This window comes from Ochotona curzoniae, unplaced genomic scaffold (assembly GCF_017591425.1).
Source record: "Ochotona curzoniae isolate NIBS_2020 unplaced genomic scaffold, NIBS_Ocur_1.0 contig_2754, whole genome shotgun sequence".
In the NCBI taxonomy this organism is placed as follows: Eukaryota; Metazoa; Chordata; class Mammalia; order Lagomorpha; family Ochotonidae; genus Ochotona; species Ochotona curzoniae.
Genome location: NW_024465582.1, coordinates 15,415,748 through 15,441,785, shown reverse-complemented (window position 1 = coordinate 15,441,785; position 26,038 = coordinate 15,415,748). Strand labels below are relative to the sequence as shown.

General features: G+C 45.6%; 1 protein-coding gene across 1 annotated transcript; it reads right to left on the bottom strand.

Annotated features, from left to right (window-relative positions):
- Positions 1 to 2,208: 2,208 nt before the first annotated feature.
- On the bottom strand, positions 2,209 to 25,800 carry DNAJC21 (DnaJ heat shock protein family (Hsp40) member C21). Its single transcript, XM_040977457.1, has 12 exons — positions 25,578 to 25,800; positions 20,063 to 20,156; positions 18,091 to 18,214; positions 17,662 to 17,784; positions 16,374 to 16,678; positions 14,482 to 14,633; positions 12,369 to 12,447; positions 9,784 to 9,942; positions 9,374 to 9,416; positions 5,789 to 5,958; positions 3,150 to 3,225; positions 2,209 to 2,683 (listed from the first exon to the last, which is right to left on the bottom strand). The coding sequence occupies exons 1-12, from the start codon at positions 25,672 to 25,674 to the stop codon at positions 2,522 to 2,524; spliced, it is 1,584 nt and encodes a 527-aa protein (XP_040833391.1). The 5' UTR covers positions 25,675 to 25,800; the 3' UTR covers positions 2,209 to 2,521.
- Between the last annotated feature and the right edge of the window lie 238 nt (positions 25,801 to 26,038).

Sequence of the window (26,038 nt, the reverse complement as noted above, 5' to 3'; positions counted from 1 at the left end):
TGCAAACAGGGATATAGTGACTTCCTCCTTTCAAGTTTTGGTGCCATTTATGTCTTTGCCCCTTTAATGGCTCTCACCACTATTCCCATTACTATATTGAATCAGAGTGGTGAAAGTGGAGCCAGTGTTGGAGCATCATGGGTAACACTGATCCTGAAGCACCACAACCCATATGTGCACCATCTCGTGCACCAGACGCTTCCTTTCCAATCCCGCCCCCTGCTAATGGACTGCATAAAGTAGTGGAAAATGGCCCAAATTGGGCCCCTGCACCATATGTGAGTACAATAAGAAGCTCCTCATTTTGGCTTGGCCCGGTATTGGCTATTGTAGCCATCTGGGGAATGAACCGACAGATGGAAGATATCTTTGTCTGTATCTCCCTATCTCTGTAACTCCGACTTTCAAAATAAACAAAGGAATCTTTCAAAAAATGAGTGGAGAAAGCAGTTCTCTCTGTCTTGGGGGACACACTTCCAACTTTTCCACATTCAGCACACTATTGATGTTGATTCGTCATTTAGAACCATTGTAATTGTTAGTTATGGGATTTGCAGAGGGATTTGTCATGAAGGGATGCTGAATCTTAGCAAATGCTTTCTCCTCATCTATTAAAATGTGATCTTTGTTTTTCATTCTGTTGATGTGATTCATGACTTTTGTTAACATATGAGTGTTGAGCCAGCCTTGCATCTTTGGGATAACTTCCACTTGGCTGTGATTTATGATCTGTTTGATGTGGTTTTGGATTCGGTTTGCTTTTTTGTTGCTGTCGTTGTTGAAATTTTTTGCATCTATTTTCATCAAAGATAAAAACATGTAGTTTTCATGTTGTGTCTTGATTTCATTTTGGCACCAGGATAATGTTGTCCCACATTGTCTGCCAGCCACATGTAGTATTCATGACCTTCAGCTGACCCACAGCAATAGATGATGAACTTGACATGCAGCATTCCTGCCAGCCATGTATGTTGTACGGGACGTGTTATATAAGCGGAGAGTCCTGAGGGACAGACATGCCTTCTAGACAATTATAGTGTCTTTGTTGGGTAGGCGGATTGTCAACAGACACCCTACTGCCCTTCCCTAACCCTTTTTTTGTTTATATGAGTTTATGCTTGCCTTACAATAAACAAACATGCTCAATTAGTCTCTGGTGGTTCGTGCTGAAGAACGCTGTTGCCTCACCCCGTTGGTGATTTCAGGGCATACCAGACAGGGAACCCTCCAGAAGGATGCACCTATTGACTATCAGCGCCAACACAGCCACCTCACACGAGAGGCAGGAAGGGATCTGTAGATACAAACCCAGCGGCTGCCACACTGGAGAAATTCAAAGAGGGGGGGAAAAAAGAATGATGGAAGTTAGCCAGGAAGGGATATGTAAGACTAAATGACGGGAAAAAAAATTCTACAAAACACAATGAGGGAAACATCCCTTATTAGCCAAAATTTTAAATCATCCGTTACCTTGCTCCACCATGGTTACAGCTGTCACCATGCATATGGAAGAAATACCGATTCAAATCAGAGCAGAAAAAAATATATATCTTGTTGCTAATTACCAGCAAAGTATCCAATCCAACATAGTAAAATCCTGAAGCAACAGTATTACTCTGGAAATCAAACCATTTATGTACTAGCACTGTCCTGGAGCAAAATCCTACAGTACTCAATTAGTAATTCAGAAATCATTTGGGAGCCAGCACTGTGGCAAAGCAGATAAAGCTACTACCAGCATCGCATAAGGGTTCCAGACCATGTCCCAGCTGTTCTACTTCCAATCAACTCCTGGGACCCGGCTGAAGCACCTGGCTTCAGCATGGCCCAGCCCACTGCAGCAGTCCGGGGAGTCGATCAGTGCACTGAAAATCTCTGGTATTCTACCTTTTCAAATAAATCTGTTAAAACCAACGAAAAAGCAAGGTGCATATTCCAGACCCCACATGTGGGTGGCAGGGGCCCATCTGCCAATGCTTTGCGTGGACATTAGCTGGGAGCTGGATCAGAAATGGAACAGCAAGGACACAAACTGGCACTCATGTGGGAAGATGGCACTGCAGGTTGAGCTCTTACCCACTACACTACAATGATTTTAAAGTCAGACTCATTCATGCTACCAAAAAAAAAGTGAGATTATAAAGAATACAAAAGCATTATGAAAATATAAAATTAACATAAGCAAGCAGAAAGGGGCATTTGTATGTGTTAAAATAATTTAATCTCCCTGTACATTTCTGTCCACACAAAGCTACAGAAATCAATACACACTTTACAAATATTTACCTGTCTGGAGACATTCAAGTTAATTCAGATGGCAAAAGTATAATTCAATCACTAGTGAAATGTTTAAAAAATATATATTAAACAAAAAATGTTTTTTAACAAGATAAAAATAATCTTCCACAATGCAATAAATTGCAGATCACTGAGATTTTAACTCTTTAGATGATTTCAGTTCAGTTTTTGGTTTCAAATATCTAGAGACAGCAAAAAGAAAGAAAAGGTGTTGCCAGACTTTCTATCTGTTTTTGCGTTTCTCTTTTTTGCTTCGACTGCTCGTTCCACTGTTTAAGGAGGAAGAGGAAGGTGCTCTTGCGTGACCGGTGGCCTTCAGATGGTCAAAAAGCTTGTTCCGGGACGGAAACTCACTATGGCAGGTTGTGCAGCTCAGAACAGCGCTCTGAGGAGGGGGAGAAATCAGACAAAAGTGCAACATCTGAGAATACTGCTCTATGTCCTAATGCTAGGGTTAAAACATTCATTACAATGCCTTGATGTTTAAAACACCTACCAAAATAGGACCAACAAAGGCAAATGTTCCTGGAAGTTAAATTCCATCAACAGCTGCACTTACTCTGTTCCAGAATGTTCAGCAATGTGCACCTCAGGCCAGAATACAGGACAAGTTCCTACTTCACTTTGTAGAACTTATAGTAACTTTACATCAGGTAACACACTATAGAGTTAGTACATATTCTAGAACAGTCTAGTATGTCCGATGTTCTTGCTTTTACTTGTGGAACTGCTGAGGGGCCAGGGCTTTGCAGAGTCCTATGGAACCGGCTCACCCAGCACATTCACACCTTTGGAACAGCATACTGCATCAACGAAGGCCCACCAAGGAGGAGAGCTCAGCTCTGACTTACCACTGCCTGTGGCTCAGCAGGTACTCTGACAGACTTTTTCGTGTCTTTGGTTTTCTTTCCTTTGGGTTTAGCAACACTGGAAGATAAAGAATTCAGTATAATCCAAAAATAAAGTTCTGTTTTAATTGCTCTTGCTCCCAATAATCCCTTGAAAGAGATGAACTTAAAGTGGCCATTAAAATCAGTGAATTATCTTTTAATTAAACTTCATCTCAAATGAGTAAAAAGCAACTTTATATAAAGCACAAATCCTTAATTTGATTTGTAACAGTAAAAAAAATTTCTAAAATGTCTCCTGGTTTTTATATAAAGCAAAGCACAATACTCCATTTACTGAAGCTGCCAGCTTTTCTACCTAATCAGTACTCACTGCAAATAACTAAAATACTCAAGGCAGCTCCCCAGACATTACCTTCTTGTCTGTTTAGTTTCTTGTCTCTGCTGAGTTTCTAACGAAGACTTTCATAGTCCCACAGTGAAATGAAAGAAATAAACATTATGTATTTTTTTCATAAAATAGCTAATGTAGGAAAAAACATCTTTTTTGCTGATTTAATGGGTTTCCCCCTGCACCCCTGAAAACAAACTGCTAGCCAGTGAACCAAGGTTTTTCTTAAGCTCTGGAACATTCTTTAAAATTCTTTACACAATTTCCCACAAGAAATTTAATTTTCTTCACAAATTTTATACTTTTGTTTATCTGTACTAACAAATTATCAGGGGGTTAACTACATTCACAGAACAGATGGGATGGGTTAACAGAACTAGGATAACGTTTCCAAACACCTCATTGTGACCGGATATAAAAGATGGTTTGCAGAAACCCAAAATCTGCAGCAAGCAGAATGGCCTACATGTCAGCATCCTTTATATACCCAGCTAATTCTGAATACATCATCCAAAGGATACAACATTACAACAGGCAACATATACTGCTCACTACATCATAGATGACAATTTATGAAGAGGCAGCTACATCTCTGAAGCTAGTATCTAACAGCTTCTCTATACACACTTATCAAGGCAGTCCCCTAACTAGGTAGCCACAGGATCCACACCACCACAGAGAAGCAGTAGCAAGGCCCTGGACCATGGTGGGCACCATGGCCCTGTCAGGAAAGCCGCCATCCAGTGCCTAGCAGAGTCCTAAAGCCACCGGATCAGAGCGCTTACGTCTGCTGCTGTCTTCCTGCTGGAAGCGGGGAAGCAGTGGCAGGTGGGTAGTGTCCATCCTTGCCATTTCTCAGCAGAAACCTCTCAAATGAGAAAAGCTGAACTCTTACCAGTGCTTGTTCAAGTCTTAGAAGCCCTTTTCCTCCCTAAAATTCCATGTAGAGGTTACATGGAGGTACAGGTAATGTGGCGCAGTGAATTAAGCTGCCATGTATGACACCAGCAGTACCAGTTCAAGTCCCAGCTTCCTGCTAACAGTGCCAGGAGAGCAGTGAAGCATGGGCCAAGTCTGTGCGTCCTGTACCCATGTAGAAAACCTGCAAGAAGCTCCTGGCTTCAGCCTTGCCATTGTACTCACTTGGAGAATGAACCAGTAAATAAATATTTAAAACACATAAAAATTTTCATTTAATTTGACAGGCAGAGGTAGATGGAGGCCTGCCATCTGCCTGTTCACTCCCACAAAGCACCACTAACAGGCCAAAGCCAGGAGCCCAAATTCACCCCACATCTCCCACGTGGGCAGCAAGGATATCACCTTCTTTAGCCATTACTGCTGCCTCCCAGGGTGTGCATCAGCAGGAAGCTGGATCAGAAGCCGGGTAACTGGGACTTGAACCAGGCACTCTGATGTGACATGGATTTCCCAAGCAGTGACTAACAGCTGTGCCAAATGCCCATCCCAACACCTGCTGTGTTTTTTTTTTTTTAAATTGGAAAGGATGATATACAGAGGAGGAGAGATAAATAAATCTTCCATCCGATGGTTCACTCCCCAAGCAGCCACAATGGCTGGAGCTGAGCCAATCTGAAGCCAGGAGCCAGGAGCTTCTTCCAGGTCTCCCATGCGTGTGCAAGGTCCCAAGGCTTTGGGCCATCCTCCACTGCTTTCCCAGGCCACAAGCATGGAGCTGGATGGAAACTGGCGCCCATGCGGGATCCCGACACATTCAAGGCAAGGACTTTAGCCACTAGGCAATTGTGCCGGGCCCAACACCTGCAGTTTTCTACAGCCAGAGCCCTACTTCCAGCCTCCTCACTCTGCTACACCCAAATTCCCTGTCCTCTGCCGCCCCATCAGTGACCTCTGACCTGATGACAAGGGGAGGCCAAATACATCACATGCCAGAGACGGGATCAGTGAGCTCCAGGAGCGGGTGATGGAGAGCTAGCCTCAGCAGCAGCCGTGCTCTCCTGTGGGTGTCCAGGATTACTGCCCAGGACAAGGTAAGAACTGCAGCCGGAGAGGAAACAAAACACAACCCAATTCTGATTGTGCCCAAGTTCCTGCAATGTCCATAAGGACATTTGTCTGACATTCTCTTCCCAATGTACCTCACTAGAAAGAGAAGGCACATGGGCTCTGGATGGTTACACACACACAGCTATACCGAACTTAGCCAGTCGTGGAAAAGGAGATTTATCAATATTCAGTAACTACAACATAAGAAGCAGATTTGGCTTACCTTTTAGGTTCATTTTTTGGGTCACTGCACGGTTCAGCACTCTCCACAACACTCCCGTTTTCTTGAGAACTATCTTCCAATTCTTTGGCACTGTCTTGATTTAAGTTATCATCATTCAGATCAACCTTTATTCCTTCTTCAATTCCATTTTCATCGAAGCTGTCATAATTCTAGGTAACAAAACATGCATTACAAAATAAACACCATAACACAGTGGCCTCTTATTTGAGGTTATCAAATAGCTATAAGCAATGATAATGTCCCACGTACTCCAGTAGAGTAGACTCTGTTCATGGAGTAAGCAGCAGCAAGTTAAAAAAGTTAAAAACAGCTTGTTATAAACTAAGGAAAAATTGGAAATAATCCAAATGTTAAGTACTGGTTGAATATATGAAGGAAAAGTATGATGTTAACTTTAAATATCATAATTGTGAAAAAAAATACATTTTAAGCAAAATGAAAAGCAAATTATATAATTACAATATGAACTAATCCCTATAGGTAGAAATAAGGATGATACTTATATTTACCATAACTTATTTTGAAAATTATGAGAAGAAATCTTCCATTTGCTGGTTAAGGTCCCTATGGCCAGGACTGGGCCAGGCTGAAGCCAGGAACCTCATCTTCCATGTGGGTGGTAAGGGCCCAGCCACTTGGGCCATCCTCTGCTACTTTCCCCAGGCCATAAGCAGGTAGCTGAAGTCAAGACTTGAACAGTTGAACTGGCACCATATGGAATGCAGGCTGGCTTTATCCACTACGCCAACCCTGGCTTCTACACATTTTTATAAAAAGTTATGTGAAGTCCTGGAGGGGTAGCCTAGTGGCTAAAGTCTTTGCCTTTCAAGAGCCAGGATCCCATGTGGGTGCTAGTTCATATCCCAGCTGTTCCACTTCCCATCTAGCTCCCAGCTTGTATCCTGCGAAAGTAGTCGAGAATGGCCCAAAGCCTTGGGACCCTGCACCCGCATGGGAGACCCACTAGAGGCTCCTGGCTCCTAGCTTCAGAGTAGCTCAGTTCTGACTATGACAGCCACTTGGGGAGTGAACCAGAAGACGGAAGATCTTTTCTCTCTGCTTCTTCTCTCTGTAAAATTGACTTTCCAATAAAATAAATAAATATTTTTTAAGAGGTTATTTGAAAAAATTAAAGTTCATTCACACACTGGCTTATATCCCAGATGGCTACAACAGCCAGGCCAAAGCATCTTCCAGGTCTCCTATATGGGTGGCCGGGGCCCAAACACTTGGGTGATCTACTGCTGCTTTCCCAGGACAGTAGCAGGGAGTCGGACCAGAAGTGGAGCAGCCTGGACCCCAAGCAGCACCAATATGGGAATGTTGGTGTCACAGGCAACAGCTTTAGCTGGCACACCCCATATTTATATATCCCTATATTTCCTCAGTGATTGACAACAACCAGGTATTACTTCCGCAAAAAGCAAAACACTACCAACTGCCAAGCCTATGAAAGACAGACATGTAGCTTCACTAAGGTCAACTGAGTCACACATTCCCACACTGAAGGCAAACAGGACCTTTTGCCTTGTATCTTTTAAAATCAAAAACATTTTCCAGACCCACAACAGTTAAGCACTTGATAGTGGTATAGTCCTCATTCAAGTTTACCAACTATTTTCTGTAACTCAACAGGAAAAATAATCAAAGACCACAAGTTACTCAAGAGTTCTTCCAACTTTTTTTCTTATTTCCTTTCATTATTTTTTATAACACCCCATGATTTGCCCTTACACGGCCATTAACAATAGCTTTCATTTAAATCTTTTTGACAATAATAAAAAGCTGTGTCCTTCTCAGTATTTAACTTAATGAGGCAAAGTATCAGTTTGTCTCATTTCCCAATGAGTAAGTTTGATCATTTGGTTAGGATGTATTGTTACACATTTCTTTACTAAAAGGTGACTTTTTCCCTTCTTAGTAGATACCCCGTACAGTGTGACTCTGAGTGTGAACACCTGTCACCGGGCACTTGTGGCACCAACTGAGGCTCTTTGTCAAAGCTTTGCAGCACATTGGTGCTCACGCGACAGGGACTTCTCCACTCCATTACTAGTACCTTTCATATTAACTCTTCTATAAGAAAGCTTTCCCTTCTCCCTTTGCCAACAACAACAAAAACAGATACACAAATATCTTTTAACAAAACTGATGTGTGAAAATTTATGGTCACTATTCTTTTGGATAACTCAGATTTTCTTCAATTGGCAGGTCTATAAACTGACTCCTAAGTAACTCTGATGGATGGTCTCAGCTAACCTGTTATCGTCTCCATCTCAGCCTAGAACCCTCAATTTTTCTCCCCTTTCAGGGGAAAGGTAACCTAAAAACCAGGATGTATACGCCAGATCAGTTCACTGCTAACGCTCAGTGCTTTTTAAATCCACTGATGACAGTCCCCATCCAGTACTACTCCACCACCCGTCCTATCCCTCTATTTATTTTTCTATTTCCCTTCGCCTCAAAGAAAAGGTGATTCCTGAGAACACAGATATTTCGTGGGTGCACGGGCAAGGGGGAAGAGCTGCAGGGCGCAGTGCTCAGGTTGCTGGTAGGGAGGCCCACACTGTGCCTGCAGCGCCTGGGTGTCAGCCCCAGCTGTTGTCATAGTTCTAGGATGCTGCTACTATAGACCCTGGGAAGCTGCCATGTGGTTCAAATAACTGAGTCCCCAGCACCCAGTAGCTGCCTGGCCCAGCCATACCAAGAGCAGATACTCACTTGTTCTGTCCCACAATACACAAAGACACAAAAGTTTCAGAAATACCACAGCAATACTATCAAAAAGCTTACAAAGATTTTTTTTTCCCCATACTAAATTATTTTTTGATTATATCCGGTGGAACGGAGTTCAGTGAAATACCATGCCCCAAAGTTAATTATCCTCCGTCATGACAGTCAGTTTTCATTTGGCGTGGCTATTCTTACACAATCCTCAGTGGCTGCTGTACTACTTTGACCATACATACATAAACTTTTCCAGTTTGAAATTCAACAAATCTCAGTGTTTGCTGCCTCTAGCTAATTTTGTAAATTTAGTTTTTATCTATGAAAAATCTACAGTCACTCAGCCAATTCATACCAGGGGAACTATATATGCAAATTTTAAACTGTTTACTAACAGAGAGACAAAGCTCCCACACTGGACTCCAGCAAAGAACTCAATCCAGATTTTCCAGATGTTTCACCAGTACCAAACCCCTTGAGTCACCACACCTACTACCTCCTGAGGCACATTACCAGGAACCTAGAATCAGGAGCAGAAGCAGGACTTAAAACCAGGCATGTTGATAGGGACAGCATGTATCCTAACCAGCAAATGTAACCACTGGGCCTAGGTCCGCCACTACATACAAAATTTTTAAATACACTAACAACAGGTCATTAAGTTAGTTACCTAGTCAGAGGAGGAAAAGTTGAAAGGGAAAACATTTTCAATACCATCTAATAAATCTTACAACAAAAATTATTGAGTGAAAGACTTTCCCATTGGCCAATACAGAATAAACAAAGTGCACTCATGCTTTAGAGCTGGTGTTTAATCTTAAAACCCCAGCTACACACCTGTGCTGGTCTCTGCTGCTTCTTCTTCTGTTTTTTAGAGAGCCTATGAGCAAACAGAAATCAGAATGTATAACCCTTGTCTGTGGAGGTTAGTAAGTCATAATACTTGGAAAAAAACACAGGGAAGTAAAATACTAAAAAGCATTCAACGGAAAAAGAATTCTCATATTGTCGTAACTCTAGTTCAGTGAATAATCTGCCTATGAACTGCCATAAAACTGCTTTTAATACAGATATAATGCCTTCTGTAAAACCTGTATTTGATACCATGCCTTTAGCTTCTTGGATATGCTAAAGTTCCACGAATCAGAAACAATGCAGAAAATATTAGCATGGCAGACATTTTTGGAATAAACAGTACTTAAACTCCCTCCCTAATGTGAAAAGTGACAGGAAGAACTTAGAAGTACTTTTCTCTTGGTGTATCCTCCGTCTCTTCCTCAGAATTGGCAGGCAGGGCATTTTCATCCGTCTGAGGGCCTGAGAAGTTCTCCTCCTCCTCCTCCAGCTGCTGTCTTAACAAAGCAACCATCTCTCGGTGTTTCTTTGACTTCTCATGATTCTTCATGCTGAAAACACAAGCACGCGTGAGAACCTCGCTCCACCATGCGGAGATCCATGCTGCGGGGGTAACTTACCAGATGTTAGAGTGGATACAGAGGCTGTCAAAGTTCCCAGGCGTTCAGAGCACTGGGAAGCTCACAGCCGCCCTTCGTTCCCACTGCCCAGCAATCGCCCCTTTCTCTAGATACATTTCTTCCCCTTCTTTGGGCGGTAGAGCTGGGTGCAGGCTGAGGGCAGCAAATTCTGTTGCTTTGATTTTTAGTTATTTTTTAAAAGGGACTCACTTATTTGAAAGCTATAGTTATGTAGAGAGACATTTTTCCATCTGCTGGTTTACTCCCCAAGTGATAGCAATGGCTAGAGCTGGGACGGGTCACAGCCCGGAGCCTAGAACGGCATCTGGGTTTCCCGTTCAGGTGGAAGGGGACTTCCAGGCACGCAGGCCATCTTCTGCTGCTTCCCCCGGGCATTAGCAGGCAGCCAGACTGAAAGCAGAGCAACTGGGCCTTGAACTAGCACTCTTACAGGATGCAGATATTGTGGGGAAGCAGGGAGCTTAACCCACTGAGCTTCAATGCCAGCCCAGTTTTTTTAATTCTTACAGTCTGCAGTTTCCTTCTATCACCATCTGCTAAGTGCTTCCATTTCCAGTGATCCCACAGGCTTTAAGGACCCAGCGGGGCGTTAGAAGACACACATGCAGACTTCAACAGAAAAACCCAGGACTAGAGAAATGATGAGCGAGGGCTTGAAGGACAAGAGAAACTTTCTCCCTTGTCACACTGCCACCACCTTGTGACTTTAGACATCTCTCTGAAACCATCCAAATTCCTACAGGCACTACCTCTTCAGTCTGAGTAACCGAAGACCATCTCCCCAAAGCAGACCGCACGACCGTAAGGAGGAGGTGAAGCAGGAGGTGGGAAATCTGCACCACCTTCGACTTGAGGCCTGAGGTTTCTGTTCAGGGTGCTGCCTTTCCTGTCACCTGTCACCACACCTGTCCAAAACACTGAGGTTCCCAGGAGAAGCCGGAACTGATTGTACCAGAAGGTGAGTGCTCAAAATAATGAGCAGAAAGTAGGTAACTGCTGCAGGTTAAGACTAAAGCGACACAAGCAGTACAGGGTCCTGACAGCATCTGTAGCAAGTGCAATCAGTGCCACACGAGGCAACACAAGAACAGCTGACAGCGCGGGAATATGGCTGGTAAACTGGAGAAATGCCACTAGTGCTACTAACTTCCTCATATTTATATTGGTATTGTGGTTATGTAACAAATATCCTTATTTTTAAGAAATGTATGAGTTATTTAAAGGTAAAAGAGCATTACATATGTAACTTTCAAATCATTCAGGAAAGCTGTGTGTACAAAGAACAAGTGGGCACATGTACATGGGATAAAGTGTGAACCACGGGAAATCAGGGGGGTCATATTCTAAGTTTGCTGTTTCTCCGTGAGTGAGATAATTTCCAAATAAAAAACAATTTGTAAAATGTCCTTCAGTGCAGCACTTTGTCACTTGCTCCTAACTTAACCTCAGCAACTCTGCTGCGGCCGCTTCGCCCGCTGGGCTGCACCCTGGAGCAGGCTCTGACGCTCAGTGCTGCTCTCAGCTACCTTTCTTGCTAACCGCCCAGACTCGGTTCCTCTCCCAGGGCCTATTCTATTTGTTCTGGACTCCCATGTTCTTTCCTCTCTCATTTGTGTTGGCCTCCTCGTCAATTCTTCTCTCTCTGGCGTTGTTTCCACAAGACCCAGTGCTTCCACTTCAGCAAACAACAAGTTTAAAAGGCGGGGCCAGTGTGATCGCTCGATGGCTAAATCCTTACTTGCAAGCACCAGAAAGTGCATGCTGGTTTGTGTTCCGGCACCGCACTTTCCACCCAGCTCCCTGCCTGTGGCCTGGGAGGGCAGCGGAGGACGGCCCAGAGCCTTGGGACCCTGCACCCACTGGGAGACCTGAAAAGAACTCCTGGCACTTGATAAGCTTAGCTCTGGCCTTTGTGGCCATTTGGGGAATGAACCAGCAGATGGAGAATCTTTCTGTTTCCATTTCTCTGTGGGTCTACTTTCCCAATAAAAGTAAATTTGAAAAACCTTTACAGAAAAAGTTTAAAGGCCAGACAAGCCTAAGGTTCCTCAGCTGTCAGCAACAGCCTGCATGGCGGGGGAGAGTCTGAGGCCAACAACAAGCAGACTGACTGGATACGGTCTCCCTCCTCGCTCATGTGCCTGCGCCTTCTTGGCCAACACCAGCACCATTTCTGCCTGAGGTCTCCATATGTGTTGCTGGTACAAAGCATGTCTCTCCCCTGCTGTGCAGGAAACCCTGCAAGACGACACGTGAAGGATGAGGAATCAACCACGCTTCTTGCTAAGCAGTCCAACTGTCACACGCTGCCTCAAAGAAAAGATGATTCAACTTACGCCTTTTCTGTCTTGAAAGACTTGTCACAGGCTGGGCAATAGAGGTCGTCAAAAAGCTCGGCCTCCTCGCCTTCTTTACCTAGGAGACAGGAAGCAATGTTAATCCTGTATGATCAAAAAACAAAAAAACCACCCATCTAAAATATGCTAGTAAATCACATCTCCTTTGTAGGAGCTGCACACAAAAACTAAAATTGGTATATTTCTTTACCAACACACCCACAAATGCTAGCAGTTTGAGTTGGGTGTATATATATATATATATAGAGAGAGAGAGAGAGAGAGAGATTTCTGACACAGATTGGTAGTTTACCTCCTGAGCAAGATGTGATTCAAACAGACTTACAACCATGATCCAAGCTTCCTCCAATGTTAAAATAAGCTTAATTTGTAATATCCTATCATTAAGTAGAAAGAACAAAACAGTACTTTATATGTAAAGTTTAACACATTTATAGACCTTTTTTTTACTGGCTTACATCTTATTAAAATAATTAATACCTATCATCCCACAAAAACTAAGTCATTAGAGACTCAACTGAAACTTATACACAATTGTATAGTTCATAAGTAAGTTGGTGCCATTTGAGCTTCATTATAGGATTAGTAAAGATCTCAAATATCTCATCCTCATTCTATTTTTAGGTTCTTGACGTAAATACAATTTTAAAGGACATGCTCATTAAAACATAAATAACTAAAATATATTCCATCTAGCTCCAATGTTCAGTATCTGGTATTATTTTCTAATTGTGTACACACTTTGACTATTTTAATAGTTCATGAATACGAAAATCTTCATAGTTTGTAACAACACTAGATTGGAAGTAAAATCTGGATTTTGACATGGTCCTGTGTTCTCAGGCGTCCCCATAGTTTCTCAGAGCTCTAGTTTTCTCATTCATAAGATGGAAACAGCATGAATACAGAACCTACTCTTAAGGTGCACTGTGACAATCAAAACTCTTTTTTTTTAAGATTTATTTATTTTTATCGGTAAGTCAGATATACAGATAGGAGGAGAGACAAAAGGGAAGATCTTTCATCTGATGATTCACTCCCTAAGTGGCAGCAACGGCCAGAGCTGAGCTGATCCAAAGCCAGGAGCCTCTTCCAGGTCTCCCATGTGGGTGCAAGGTCCCAAGGCTTTGGGCCGTCCTCTACTGCTTTCCCAGGCCACAAGCAGGGAGCTGGATGGGGATGAGCAGCCAGGACACCAACCAGCACCCATATGGGACCGTGGTGCATGAAAGGTGAGGACTTTAGCCACTAGGCTACCACACCAGGCCCTCAAACAAAATGTTGAACATTAAAGCGTGCTATAAATTGTAAATTATACATGCTACCTCACCTTCACAAAGTGCTTTTAATTGAAACAACAATTTTAGACATACAACTACTGCTGATTCATTAACAAAATACTTCCTTTTGTAATCAGTTTGAGTAAATAATGGGACTGTAAGTCTGAAAAACACACTTGCTGACAAAGTGACTGTCCAACTGCTAGATGTTGAGCCAATGTTTTTCTCGCAGAACAGTCAGAACCAGCGGCAACGAAGCACGGAGCTCCTCTCGGCCATGCCATGGCCTCACCTTTTCACGGCGGTCACGTTTGTGCCCTCCTGTTTCGCCACGCACCAAGAGTTCCTGAACAAGGCCAGGAACTGGAAGAGCTTATATGGAACATCCATTTTCCTGGATACAGTGCTATTAAACTTTGCTTACTACTTAACTGCATTTCTGATCATCAGTCAGGTCAAGCCTGCCAATACACCTATTCATCATTAGTCATGCAGCCAGAAACACAAACCATTTGTTTACAACATAATCAAAAGAGCAAGTCAATCAGATTAGCTGAATGAGACTACTTCAACAGACTACCTCTGTCGCATTCTATATGGTTGTTAATTCTGACTCTTTGTCCTATTAAATATTTGGAGATGCAACATAAAAATCCAGATGTCACTTGGCTGAGAACACATGGCTGCAATACAGCTGTTTCCAAGTATCCTCTGCCTCCCAGGCCCTGATGTCTTACCTGAGCCCTCCGACAGACACTGGATAGCATCTGAGCACCATTTTCTAAAATTTCTTAATAAATGGAGATTATTACCTTCCTGTGCGTCTGTCTGCTCGTGGTCTTTCATTTCATTGTCATCTGATCCATCTTCAAACTCCTTCTCATACTGTGCCTCCATCTCCCGGAGCTCTCTCTGCAGATCGGCCACTGTCATCCAGCTCTGCTCGCGGTACTGCTCCGCCAGTCTGCACACACAAAGTACGCTCAACTACCTCTGTGCAGTTTTACCGACTTCAGACCCAACATTTATACTCTAGACACGAAGGGCTTTCCTCCCATGCTGTACATGTGCACAAGCTTAAAATCAGTCTTAGAACTGTGCAAACTCACTTCACTCTGTCACCTACTAGGGGGTTAAGTACTGCCAAATGAATTTTGGTTTTTTGCTTTGTTTTGTTTTAATGACTTTTTCCAACTTTTAAAGATGTATTTTTATTGGAAAGTCAGATATACAGAGAGGAGTGACAGGAAGATCTTCCATCTGTTGATTTCACTCCCCAAGTGGCTACAACAATCAGAACCGAGCCAATCTGAAGCCAGGAGCTTCTTCCGGGTCTCCCACGCGGGTGCAGGATCCCAAGGCCTTGGATCGTCCTCTACTGCTTCCCAGGCCACAAGCAGGGAGCTGGATGGGAAGTGGGGCCACCAGCATATGCACTGGTGCCCACAGTGGATCCTGGCCATGCAAGGTGAGGACTTCAGCCACTAGGTTATCATGCTGGGCCCAGCAAATGGGTTTTTGAAACTCTTAGTGGTGTATTAAAAATATCCTGGTGATTTTTAGCCCCATTTGTAAAAGATGGGGTTAGGTAAAGGTTTTAAAGAGTGAATTATGTTTTGAAAGAAAGCTATAATGTCCTAGACACAATGCTTTGGCAGTTAACTCAAAAAGTAAAACTAGAACGGACGGAAGAAACAAGTTGAGTTCATCAGAATATTCCAACAAAAAGGAGTATCAACTGGTGATTAAAAGCAAGGACCCTAGAGTCAGACTCGCTAGGCCTGATCCCTGGCTCAAGATTTATGATTGTCTATTCATCTCCTTTTCTTAAAAGCAAAGAAAAACCTTCACAAATTATGCCATGGGAGAGGCCAAGGACTCTTGGGACACATATGTCCCATGTTAAGGTGCAAGTTTGAGGCCTGATTCCATTTTCACCTGCAGCTTTCCGCTAATGTGTAGCCAGGGAAGCAGCGGCTGAAGGCCCGGATCCTTGGCTCCCTGCGTCCACATGGGTAGTTTCTGGCTTCCGTCTGACGCAGCTGCGACTGCTGACAGGCATCTGAGGAGTCCATCATCAGAGAGAAGCTTTCTCCCCAACACTCTTTCAAACAAGTTAAAAAACCAAACCAAACCAAAAAAAAAAAAAGACTGGAGAAAACACTGCTGGAATAGGATAAAAATTCACCTAATATGTTATTAATTTTATGAGGATCCAAGAGCTCAAGAATAAAGGGCCTCTGAAGCAAAGTATCCAACTTAAAAAATATTCTCCAATATATGGATTTTAAAAAAATGATGCAGCCTGGCATGATGGCTCAGCAGAAAACCCATCACCCTGCACATGCTGGGACCCCATACGGACACTGGTTCTAATCTGAGCTGCTCCATTTCCCATCCAGCTCCCTGCTTGTGGCCTGGGAAAGCAGTAGAGAACGGCCCAAAGCCTTGGGACCCTGCACTCGCATGAGAGGCTCAGAAGAAGATCCTGGCTTTGGATCAGCTCAGCTCTGGCTGTTGCAGCCATTTGGGGAGTGAGCCAGCAGATAAGAGATCTTTCTGTCTCATCTTCTCTCTGTAAATCTTCCTTGCCAATAATAAAAATAAATCCCTAATTAAAACAGTCTGATGAGTGACGTCATCCTGCGCCCCTGGGGGCTGGGCAGTAGCGCTCAGCCTCTCTGCCCAGACCCACTGCTCGTACTTGGCCTGTCTCAGCTTCTGCTGCCGCCTCATCTCTTCAGCTTTCCTCGCCTTCTCTGCGTTCTGCTCTTCCACAAGCTTTCGATGGGCCTGTACTCGTCTATCTCGTTTGCGGATGAAAGCTACCAGCTGACGGACAAGTTCATTCTTTTCTTTCCTGGCTTTATCCCGAATCTTTTTGTTTTCTTTTTCCATAGCTCGTTTTTCCCAGCGGTTGGAAGCTTGTCGTGTATCATATTCCTCCTTCCAAGCAAAATTCTTCTGAGTGCAGAAACTCTGCCAGTAAGCGTAGAAAGGATGGACTACCTAGCAACAAAAAACAAGTCAATTTCTAGCTTTTTATTTCTTTTGATCTATTTACTCATTTGAAAGGCACAGAGGGCAGAGATCTCCCACCCTCTGGCTCACTCTAATGCTAGTAATAGCTGGGACTGGGCCAGCCAGAAACCAGCGGCTTGGAACTCAACTCCAGACTCCCACATGAGTGGAAGGGACCCAGTCACGCAAGCCATCACCATCTGCTGCCTCCCAGGGTGCTCATCAACAGGAAGCTAGAACCAGGGGGGGAGCCTAGACTTGAACTCACACAATCTGATCTAGGATTCGGGGTTCTCGAGCGATGTCTTAGCCACAGAGCCATTGAAATGTCCACCCCTTCTCAATAATTTCTAGCAAGGCAGAAAATATTAGTAATGTAAAAACATTTTCACATACAGCATTCCTTCCATCAATGGAAAAGAGCCCCTTTTAAGATTTTCCAGAATGTAATACTCTTCAAAACAGATCTGGTGAGAAAGACTACCAACCACAGGCTGGGATCATGGCCAATAAACAGGAAGAAAAATGAGCAGGAGGCTACAAGGCCAGCCATACTCCCTGTGGAAGGAAGACAGGAGGAGAGGCTAGGTCAGGATGGCGACATGGAACTTACATTCAAGTTAATCTGAGACACAGAAAGAGGGAGATGGAGACGGAGTGAGCTCCCATCTGCTGATTGTCACCATGTGCCTGTAAAGATGGGGTGGGACTGAAGCCACCAGCTCAATCCAGGTCTCCAGGTAGACGGCAGGACCCCAACTGACTTGAGCCATTACCTGCTGCCAACCAATGTCTTACTAACAGAAAGCAGGGGTGCGAGCTAGGCATCTAACTCCAGATCGTGATGTGGGATGCAGGCATCTTAAATGGCGGCTTGGCAACTAAGACAAACACCTGACCCATGATTTTCTTTTTAAGACTATAAGACGACAGTGATAAACATTATAAAATGTAATGCATCTTTCTTTTACCGTATCATAGTCACTCTGAGAATCTCCGAAAGTTGGGAATTCTTCCATATCCTCCTCCAACGTGGATTCCATTTCTTCCTTCGCAATCATTTCAAAAACATTGCGATACACTGTATAAAAACCCTAAGAAAATCAGAAGCATGTATTCTATTTTAATACTTTTTTGTCCAATCAGAGCAAGATTTAAAATGTGCAGTGAAAAAAACTTGAATGCTGAAGAATGACAGGGCCACACCGTCACTGCTAAGTACATGTATCAACTGGCAGTTTCCATACACAGTAAGCTAAAAAAAAAAAAAAAGAAGGTACTGCATGTTCAGCTTTCAAAATGAATACTCCTTCACTTCTACTGTAGAAGATGCTTAAGAATCCTGTGTGTGTAACTCTTTCTCAAGCTCGAGAAGCAACTAAAAGTGAATCCTCTTTTACCTTTTCATCGTCTCCATAACCAGAGTAACAAGTAACAGTGAAATAGTGAAGCAGATCCAAGCTGTCATCTTGATATTCTCCATCGAGTCCACCTTTAAGTAGAGCCTCTCTATGGTTATCATACCTAAAACATAAAATTTCAAATAAGTGAAGGCTTTTCAGATTGAAAAAGGCTTTCAGAATTCAGCATCCCATCACCCCTTACTCTGAAACAGCCAAAACAGAATATATTTTTTTGTTTTCAATCCACAGCCTAAAGATTTTAAGGAAACATCAACATGAAGACTAACGTTGCATGGAACTGCAAATTAAAACTGTGCTTGCAATGTCTAACACATGACATATAACAGTAGTCCATAGGAAAAGGGGCATTCAGAAAGTCAGCAACTTCTGTGACCCCCAGAAGGGCAGCTGCGTTTCCTCAGGAGAGGAGTGGACACAGCCTGGACCACAGATTACTGCACACCAGGGATCTCAGAATTCACCACATGCACCAGAACAGGACTCTGCTTGTGTATGCTCAATGTAGGAACTGCACACACCTAAGCAAGTGCTCCTGATAATGCCGGAAACAAGAACTGAAACTCCCAAGTATCAAATCACTTGTTTCCCTAATCATAACACTGGTAAATCACAGCAGAATTCCAAAGTTCTAGAAGGCAAAAGCATTTCTAAACTGGACCTCCCAATTTCCTGGGGACAGAAAAGTTGAAGATCCTCTCCTTCACATTCCTAGAAAAGATCTGCCTATGGGGCCCGGCGCAGTGGCGCCAAGTGGTTAAGGTCCTCGCCTTGCACGCTCGGGATCCCATATGGGTGCTGGTTCTATCCCGGCAGCCCCACTTCCCTTCCAGCTCCCTGCCTGTGGCCCGGGAAAGCAGTCGAGGATGGCCCAAAGCTTTGGGACCCTGCACCCGCGTGGGAGTCCCGGAAGAGGCTCCTGGCTTCGGACAGGCATAGCATCGACCGTTGCACTCACTTGGGGAGTGAATCATTGGATGGAAGATCTTCCTCTATCTCTCCTCCTCTCTGTATATCCGCCTTTCCAATAAAAATAAAAATAAATCTTAAAAAAAAAAAAAAAGATCTGCCTTTGGGCACTGGTTCTAATCCCTGCAGCCACGCTTCCCATCCAGCTCCCTGCTTGTGGCCTGGGAAAGCAGTCAGACGGCCCAAAGCCTTGGGACCCTGCACCTGCATGGGAGACCTAGAAGAGGCTCCTGGCTTTCGATCAGCTCAGCTCTGGCCATGGCAGCTGCTTGGGGAGTGAATCATCGAATGGAAGGTATTCCTCTCTGTTCTCCTCCTCTCTGCATATTTGACTTTCCAATATTTGACTTTCCAATAAAAGTAAGTAAATTAAAAATTTAAAAAAAAAATAGAATATCTTCTGTAAGAACTGTCTTCACCCTTCTCTTGACAGCCGGTGTTACACACAGAGAACCCAGCTACAGTCTCATGCATGGCTACACCAGGACTCAAAACCTGTTCCTCTGTAGCTAAATGTTAATCAAGAGTCTGAAAACTTCAAACACAGAACTTCTGGTGTAGAAATGGTAGTAAATGATCACATCATCAGAAGGTCAATCCAATTTCTTCATATAAAGCAGTTCTAAGGAAAAATACATAATTCTTGTGCTGAAGCCCTGTATGTTTTTTTTTTAAGCACAAGTCAACATTCTTTGTGCTATCAATAAATCTGTCATTCAGGTTTAATGAGAAATCACTTCAAGTACCAAACTAAATCCACAATCCATCAACTCTATGTCAGGTCCTAGAAAAGCCACACAGCTGGCACAATCACTGTGACGTTCCTATCTAAGTACTGCATTGTATGCACAGGTGACCAATGACTGAGAGCCTACCACAAACCACCCAGCCTATGAGATCAAAACAGAAGCAAAACATGTATCCTGTCCTGCTGATTCCTCTCAACACGACAGACGGAGACAGGGGACGGTGCGAGGCTCACCACGCTCTCTCCTGCGGATCGCTCAGCACATCATAGGCTGCCTGGATCAACTTAAACTGCTCGGCGGCTTCAGCGGCATTATCCAGATTTTTATCTGTTAAAAAAAGCAAAGTCACAGAAATGTAGTCATCCCAGATGCAAAAGGCAGAATCTCAATGAGACGCATAAATAGATGAGTGTGTACAACAGAAACAGAGGCCCCAGGTGACAGCTGACAGTCAAGTGCTGCTGGGAGCAGCCGCCTGGAGAAACGTCCAGGGTTCCCCCAAGCTTGGTCTGTGCCTGAGCATTCCACGTGATGTTCACAAATGGGAAACCCTAGCTAGCACACACTTTAGCAGAAGCAAAAGAAACATCTAACAGATACAGGAAGACTGATTCATTTAGTACTAAGTAATATTCACTGCTCATCCTTTTTTTTATCAACATTTATCAAAATAAATCCCATACAGATAGGAACAGGTATACTAATCACTGCTTCCCTGGCTGTGCTTCCTTCACTGTGGGACTCGGCAGGCATCCAGGCCTCCCGGCAGCACGAGCTTCAGGGCACAGCCTTACAGTCTTCCCATGGGATTATTTTAGATTTACACTACCACCCTGCAACAGATACAACTAGTTGTCTAGCCAGGGTCTCTTCACTTGCTCCAAACAAAACTGATTTAGTTAACACTGGCAAAGAACCCAGTTCAAAAATTCACTTCAGACTTCCCTGCACTGGGGGTGACCAGGTTTAGCCAGTTACACAGAAGTAACTTACTGGGTAAAGCATCTCAGGAGAGACTTGTCCTGAGACAAAGGATGCGGGTACTGAATGATGTGGCTGTTTCCGGCTCTGCTCTCAATGCCAGCATCCTGCCCATCTGTAGCAGGAGATGGCGCAGGCACCCGGGCTCCTGCCAACCACATGGCAAATGTGAACTGACTGCCGAGCTCCAAGCGTCCACCCAGCCCAGCCTGGGCTGCTGAGAGCAGCTGAGGAGTGACCCACTACATGGAAGAACGCTTTGAAACACATTTTTAAAAATCACCTAATCTTTAAAGCTTGTCAGATAAAAGGAACAGCTGGAACTTAAGTGCCCCAGAAATGTCAGTAATGAAATATACCTACGTGAAACCGTGACTGGTGGTGAGGGGTCTGTTTTTCCTTCTCACCCATCACCTATCTCAGGACACTGCTTCTTTCCACACCCTGCTCTCCTCCCCACCATCAAGTTTGAAGAATAAACCTTCTAAAGACAAAATACTCATTAATGTACCAGGTGGAAATTACTAGAGCTTCCTTTTTTTTCATCTGTCATACAGCTTGTAGGAGGACATTGTGACCCTAGAGGGTCAGCGAGCACAGGATCGCAGTTGATTGGATAATATTTGCATGAGAACAACCGAATGGCTACCTTCTGTATAACTGACTGGGTATCATCTGGATGAGAACAGTTGAGTGGACTGCATGTGAATGAGAACACTTGGTAGAATACACAAAACAAAAGGAATTCCAAATGAGAGTATGGAAACAGTCGATGGGTTTTGTTGCTAAGCTCAACACCTCTTCTCTTAACCAAATAACCCCCTCTGTGTATAAGGTCTGACGCCACTAACAAACTTCGGCTTTGACCATCAGTCAGGGTCCACGCCGTGTTTTTATCGGCTCCGTGCACCAAGTCCATGCTGCGGGACAGCGACACAGCTTTTTTTCTTTTTTTCATTTCTATACATATTTGAGCCAGCTGATGATAAGGCTGAACTGAGATCTAAAAGAATGAACAATAAAAAGGGATGGCACTGTGGTGTAGCGCCTTAAGCTGCTGTCTTTGATGCAGGCATCCCGTACAGGCAGGTGCTGGTTCCAGTCTCCACTGCACCATATCCCAACTCAGCTCCTTGCTGATGAGCCTGGGCCAGCAACGAGAAATGGCCCAAGTGCTTGGACCCTTGAACGCAAGTGAGAGACCAGGAAGAAGCCCCTAGCGTCAGTCTGGCCATCTGGGGAGTAAGTCAGCAAACAGAAGGTTTGTCTCTCTCTCTGTCCTTTCTGCCATCTGTAATTCTGTCTTTCAAATACATAATTAAGTTCCCTCTTCCCCAAAATAAAAACCTTTGTGGTGTTGTGGCCAAGAAATTAAGTCACCACCTACATCCCACTTCGATGTGATTTCAGGTTCCAATCCGCACCACTTCCAATCCAGCTCCCTGCTGACACACCTGGCAAAGTGTGTGGGAGACACACTTTGGTGGTGGGAGACGCCCGAGTGCTGGTCCACGAACCCACACACCTGGATGGAGTTCCACAGTCCCTGGTCCTGGCCACTCGGCCATGTGGGGAGTGAACCCCACAAATTGATGCTCTGGGGCCCGGCGCGGTGGCGCAAGTGGTTAAAGGTCCTCCCCTTGCACGCCCGGGATCCCATATGGGCGCCGGTTCTAGCCCGGCAGCCCCGCTTCCCTTCCAGCTCCCTGCCTGTGGCCTGGGAAAGCAGGCGAGGACGGCCCAAAGCTTTGGGAACCTGCACCCGCGTGGGAGACCCGGAAGAGGCTCCTGGCTTTGGATCGGCATAGTATCGGCCCGTTGCGCTCACTTGGGGAGTGAATCATCGGACGGAAGATCTTCCTCTCTGTCTCTCCTCTCTGTATATCCGCCTTTTCAATGAAAAAATAATAAAAATAAATCTTAAAAAAAAAAAAAAAAACAAATTGATGTTCTGTCTTCCCCTTTCTCTTTGTAACTATGCCTTTCAAACAAACAAACAAACAAAAATCCTTATTAAAACAAAGCAGAAGGCGTCAATGAAAGGGAGGGGGCTGGCTGCTTGGATTTGCTGACTGCTGGGGACACCTGCACATGGCAACAAGTGCCCAGGTTTGAGTCGCAGCTTTGCTTTTAACTCCAGCTTTCTGCTAACGCACACCAGGCACGCAGCCGTTGGGCTCCGGCAGCTAGCTGGAGCCCTGGAGGTCCAGGCTGAGTTCTAGGCGCCTGAATCTGCTATGATGCTCCCGAGTACCTGCAGAGTAAACCAGTGGGTAGAAAACCTCTCCATTCATCTCAGTCTCTCGCCCTGCCTTGTAATTAAAAATGTGAAAATACCCAAGTTTTTTTTTAAAGCAACACTTTAAAATAGCACAGTCCACATTTATTATTAAGCAAATGCAAAATGCCACAGGTATTGTTAAGCCAGCTGTTTTAAGTTTGTCATTCTCACGTTATCCTTTGTACCTTTCCCTTAACACACTCAATGCTCTCCTGCTATCTCCAATGCCTGAAAAATTCCCTGGATCGTGTCTTTCAGCCCTGTCCTAAAGCCGAGCTCCCTGAAAACACCACTTTGCCCACACCCTTCCGGGCTGGTCTGCTGGGGAAGCTGGCTGCTGCCTCGCTGCACTGATCCCGCACCCACCCATGCGTGGGCTGAACTGTTAGGTGGGCCACAGCAGTCTCCTCCTGGCTGCCAGTTCACCTCCCAGACACACCCCGTTGACTCCTGACCCAGAAAGCTAACCCCAGCCCCTATCATCCACCATCGTGGTACTGCCCTGCTCCCTGGCCTCCCAACTCCCTCACTTCCAATCCATTCTGCCCATCAGAGCCAGCAGACCACTAACTGGTCAACAGCTTCCTAATGCCTTTAGCGCCACATCCCAATAGTGTATGCTTCCCACACAGTCACCTGGCCTCTGCTTAGCGAGCCATGCTCACCTTTCTACCATGCCTCCTTCTGCCACCCTACCCATACTCCCCCTTGGCATCTCTACTTCCGTGTCAACTCTTCAGCAGCTAACTTCTTGGACAGCTCTCCCCTATCCCACTCAGATAAACCTAGTCATGGTTGGGGGCACCTGCTCCTTTTGCCTTCCATCACCAGACAGAAACGGGTCCTCCTGTGTGCTGGAGCCTGGCCATGAAGCCAAGCGCCCTTCTCACTTGGACCAGCGAGCGGAGTACCAGGTTATTTATTACCTGTCGGACGAATTACTGGAGCTGCCCCAGGTCACTCACACTAACCTTGCTAGAGGAACTGTTCACTCTGCTGCAGATTATTCTAGGTTCCTCAATAGAATAATATTTTATTTAACAGCATGAGATAAACAGAGTGTTTCCAATGGTGTTAAGCAAAACTTAACCACAGCAACCAGCAGATGAACATCTGCTACCCTTTCAAATACTAAACCTTTTTCAAAAAGTAGATGTGCTTGTGGACACAGAACTAATTCTGTCTCATCTTTTCCTACTCAAGGAAGTCAAGGAATTCCTCTTGTCTGATTCCCTAACTCCATTTCTAAAGGAAATCACTCCTTTAAGAATACACTCCTATATTTTCAAATTTACCAACATTGACGATATATCCTCTAACTTCGTCAATTACATCTGCTCTTCCAATATGTGACAGATCTTCCAAAGGTTCATGGAAAATGCGCGCTGTGGAAAGGCTACATGGATTTCAAAAAATTTCTGACCCAAAATAATCTTTCAGCTGTATTTTCCATGAACTTCTGGGAAGCATCTCACTTTAATGCCACGTTTTAGTTCTTCTGCCAGCACCCAGTTCTCCGGAACAGGCCAAGACTTGTCTGCCTCGTGGGCCCTTAGCATCCTCTTCCCAGCCGGGTCTCTGCCCTTGCTTTCAGCACCCCTCCTGCCTCTTGCACGTCCCTCCCGAGGCTCATCCCCATACCCAGCGTCCACTGTCCCAAATGTGGCTCCTCAAGATCCAGGCCAAGCTCTTTCCGACAAAGAAGCCTCAAGTCTCCACATGGGTGACTCACGGGGAAATGCTGTCCTGTTCATCCCAACTACCTGCACTGCCTGACCTGCTCCTGGCTTTAATTCTTCAAGTGTAAAAGACATATTACCTGGCGGTCCCTATCCTGGCACTTCAGAATTCACCTCGCCACAATAAAGTCCATGTTTAAATAACAGGGAAGACTCTAACCATCTCTAAGGACTAACGCTAACAGGAAAGCTTATCATAAACCTGAAATTCAACTTCTCAGCTTCCCAGTCTGCAAGATCAGATCATTTCATACGAGTCATACAAGGCCTGGTCACAATCACATAAAGTCACCAAGAGAAGCTGGTTCTAAACCAACACCAGGACACTTCGTTCACACGAGCTAAAGAAACCGGCTGCGAAGAGAAGCGCCCCTTTCTAGAAGGCAATTCATTCCGGTGAGAAAGGTGCCTAAGTGAAGTGGTTGGGATCGCGCAAGTTTAGGAAAACATCGGGAAACTGAGCGAGCCAAGCAGGGAGAGCCGGGGGAGCCGGGGGAGCCGGGGGAGCCGGGGGAGCCGGGGGAGCCGGGGGAGCCGGGGGAGCCGGGGGAGCCGGGGCTCGGGGCCGCGGGTCCCGCTTCGCGCCCCGCCGCGAGGGGATCCGAGCCGACGGAGGAGGAGCCCTAGGACGTGGTCTGCCCGCCCTCAGGCGACCATGCGGGAACGGGGGGCAGCCAGGGGGCCTGGGGCGCTGCCCGGCGAGCGGCGGGAAAGGTCGCGGGGCCGCGGCGGCCGGACGGCACCTACCCGGGTGCCATTTCAGGGCCAGCTTCCGATAGGCCTTCTTGAGCTCCTCCTCGCTGGCGTCGCGCCGCACCCCCAGCGCCTCGTAGTGACACTTCATCGCCGGGCCGGGCGGGGGCCCGGGGCCGGGGCACGGACCGAGACCCGGGCCCGGGCAGGAGCAGCGGTAGCGCTGGCGGGCTTCTCCCCCGGCAGCAACCCGGCGCCCGCACCGGGCCAGCCAGCGAGCGCGGCGGCGGGGGGCGGCGGGAGCGCGCGGCGCTGGCGGGCGACGCGGGCTGCGGCACGCGGGCGCGCGGAGGAGGCGGGGCCGGCGGCTCCGCATGGGAGGGGGGCGGGCCTGCTTCCGGAAGGGCCGCGGCGGGAGGCGGGGCCTCGTGCGGGGGCGGGGCCTCGGCGGGCGGGGGCGGGGTTCGCGCCCGGGAGGCGGGGCCGTCCGGTGTCATTGTGAGGAGCACCGACGA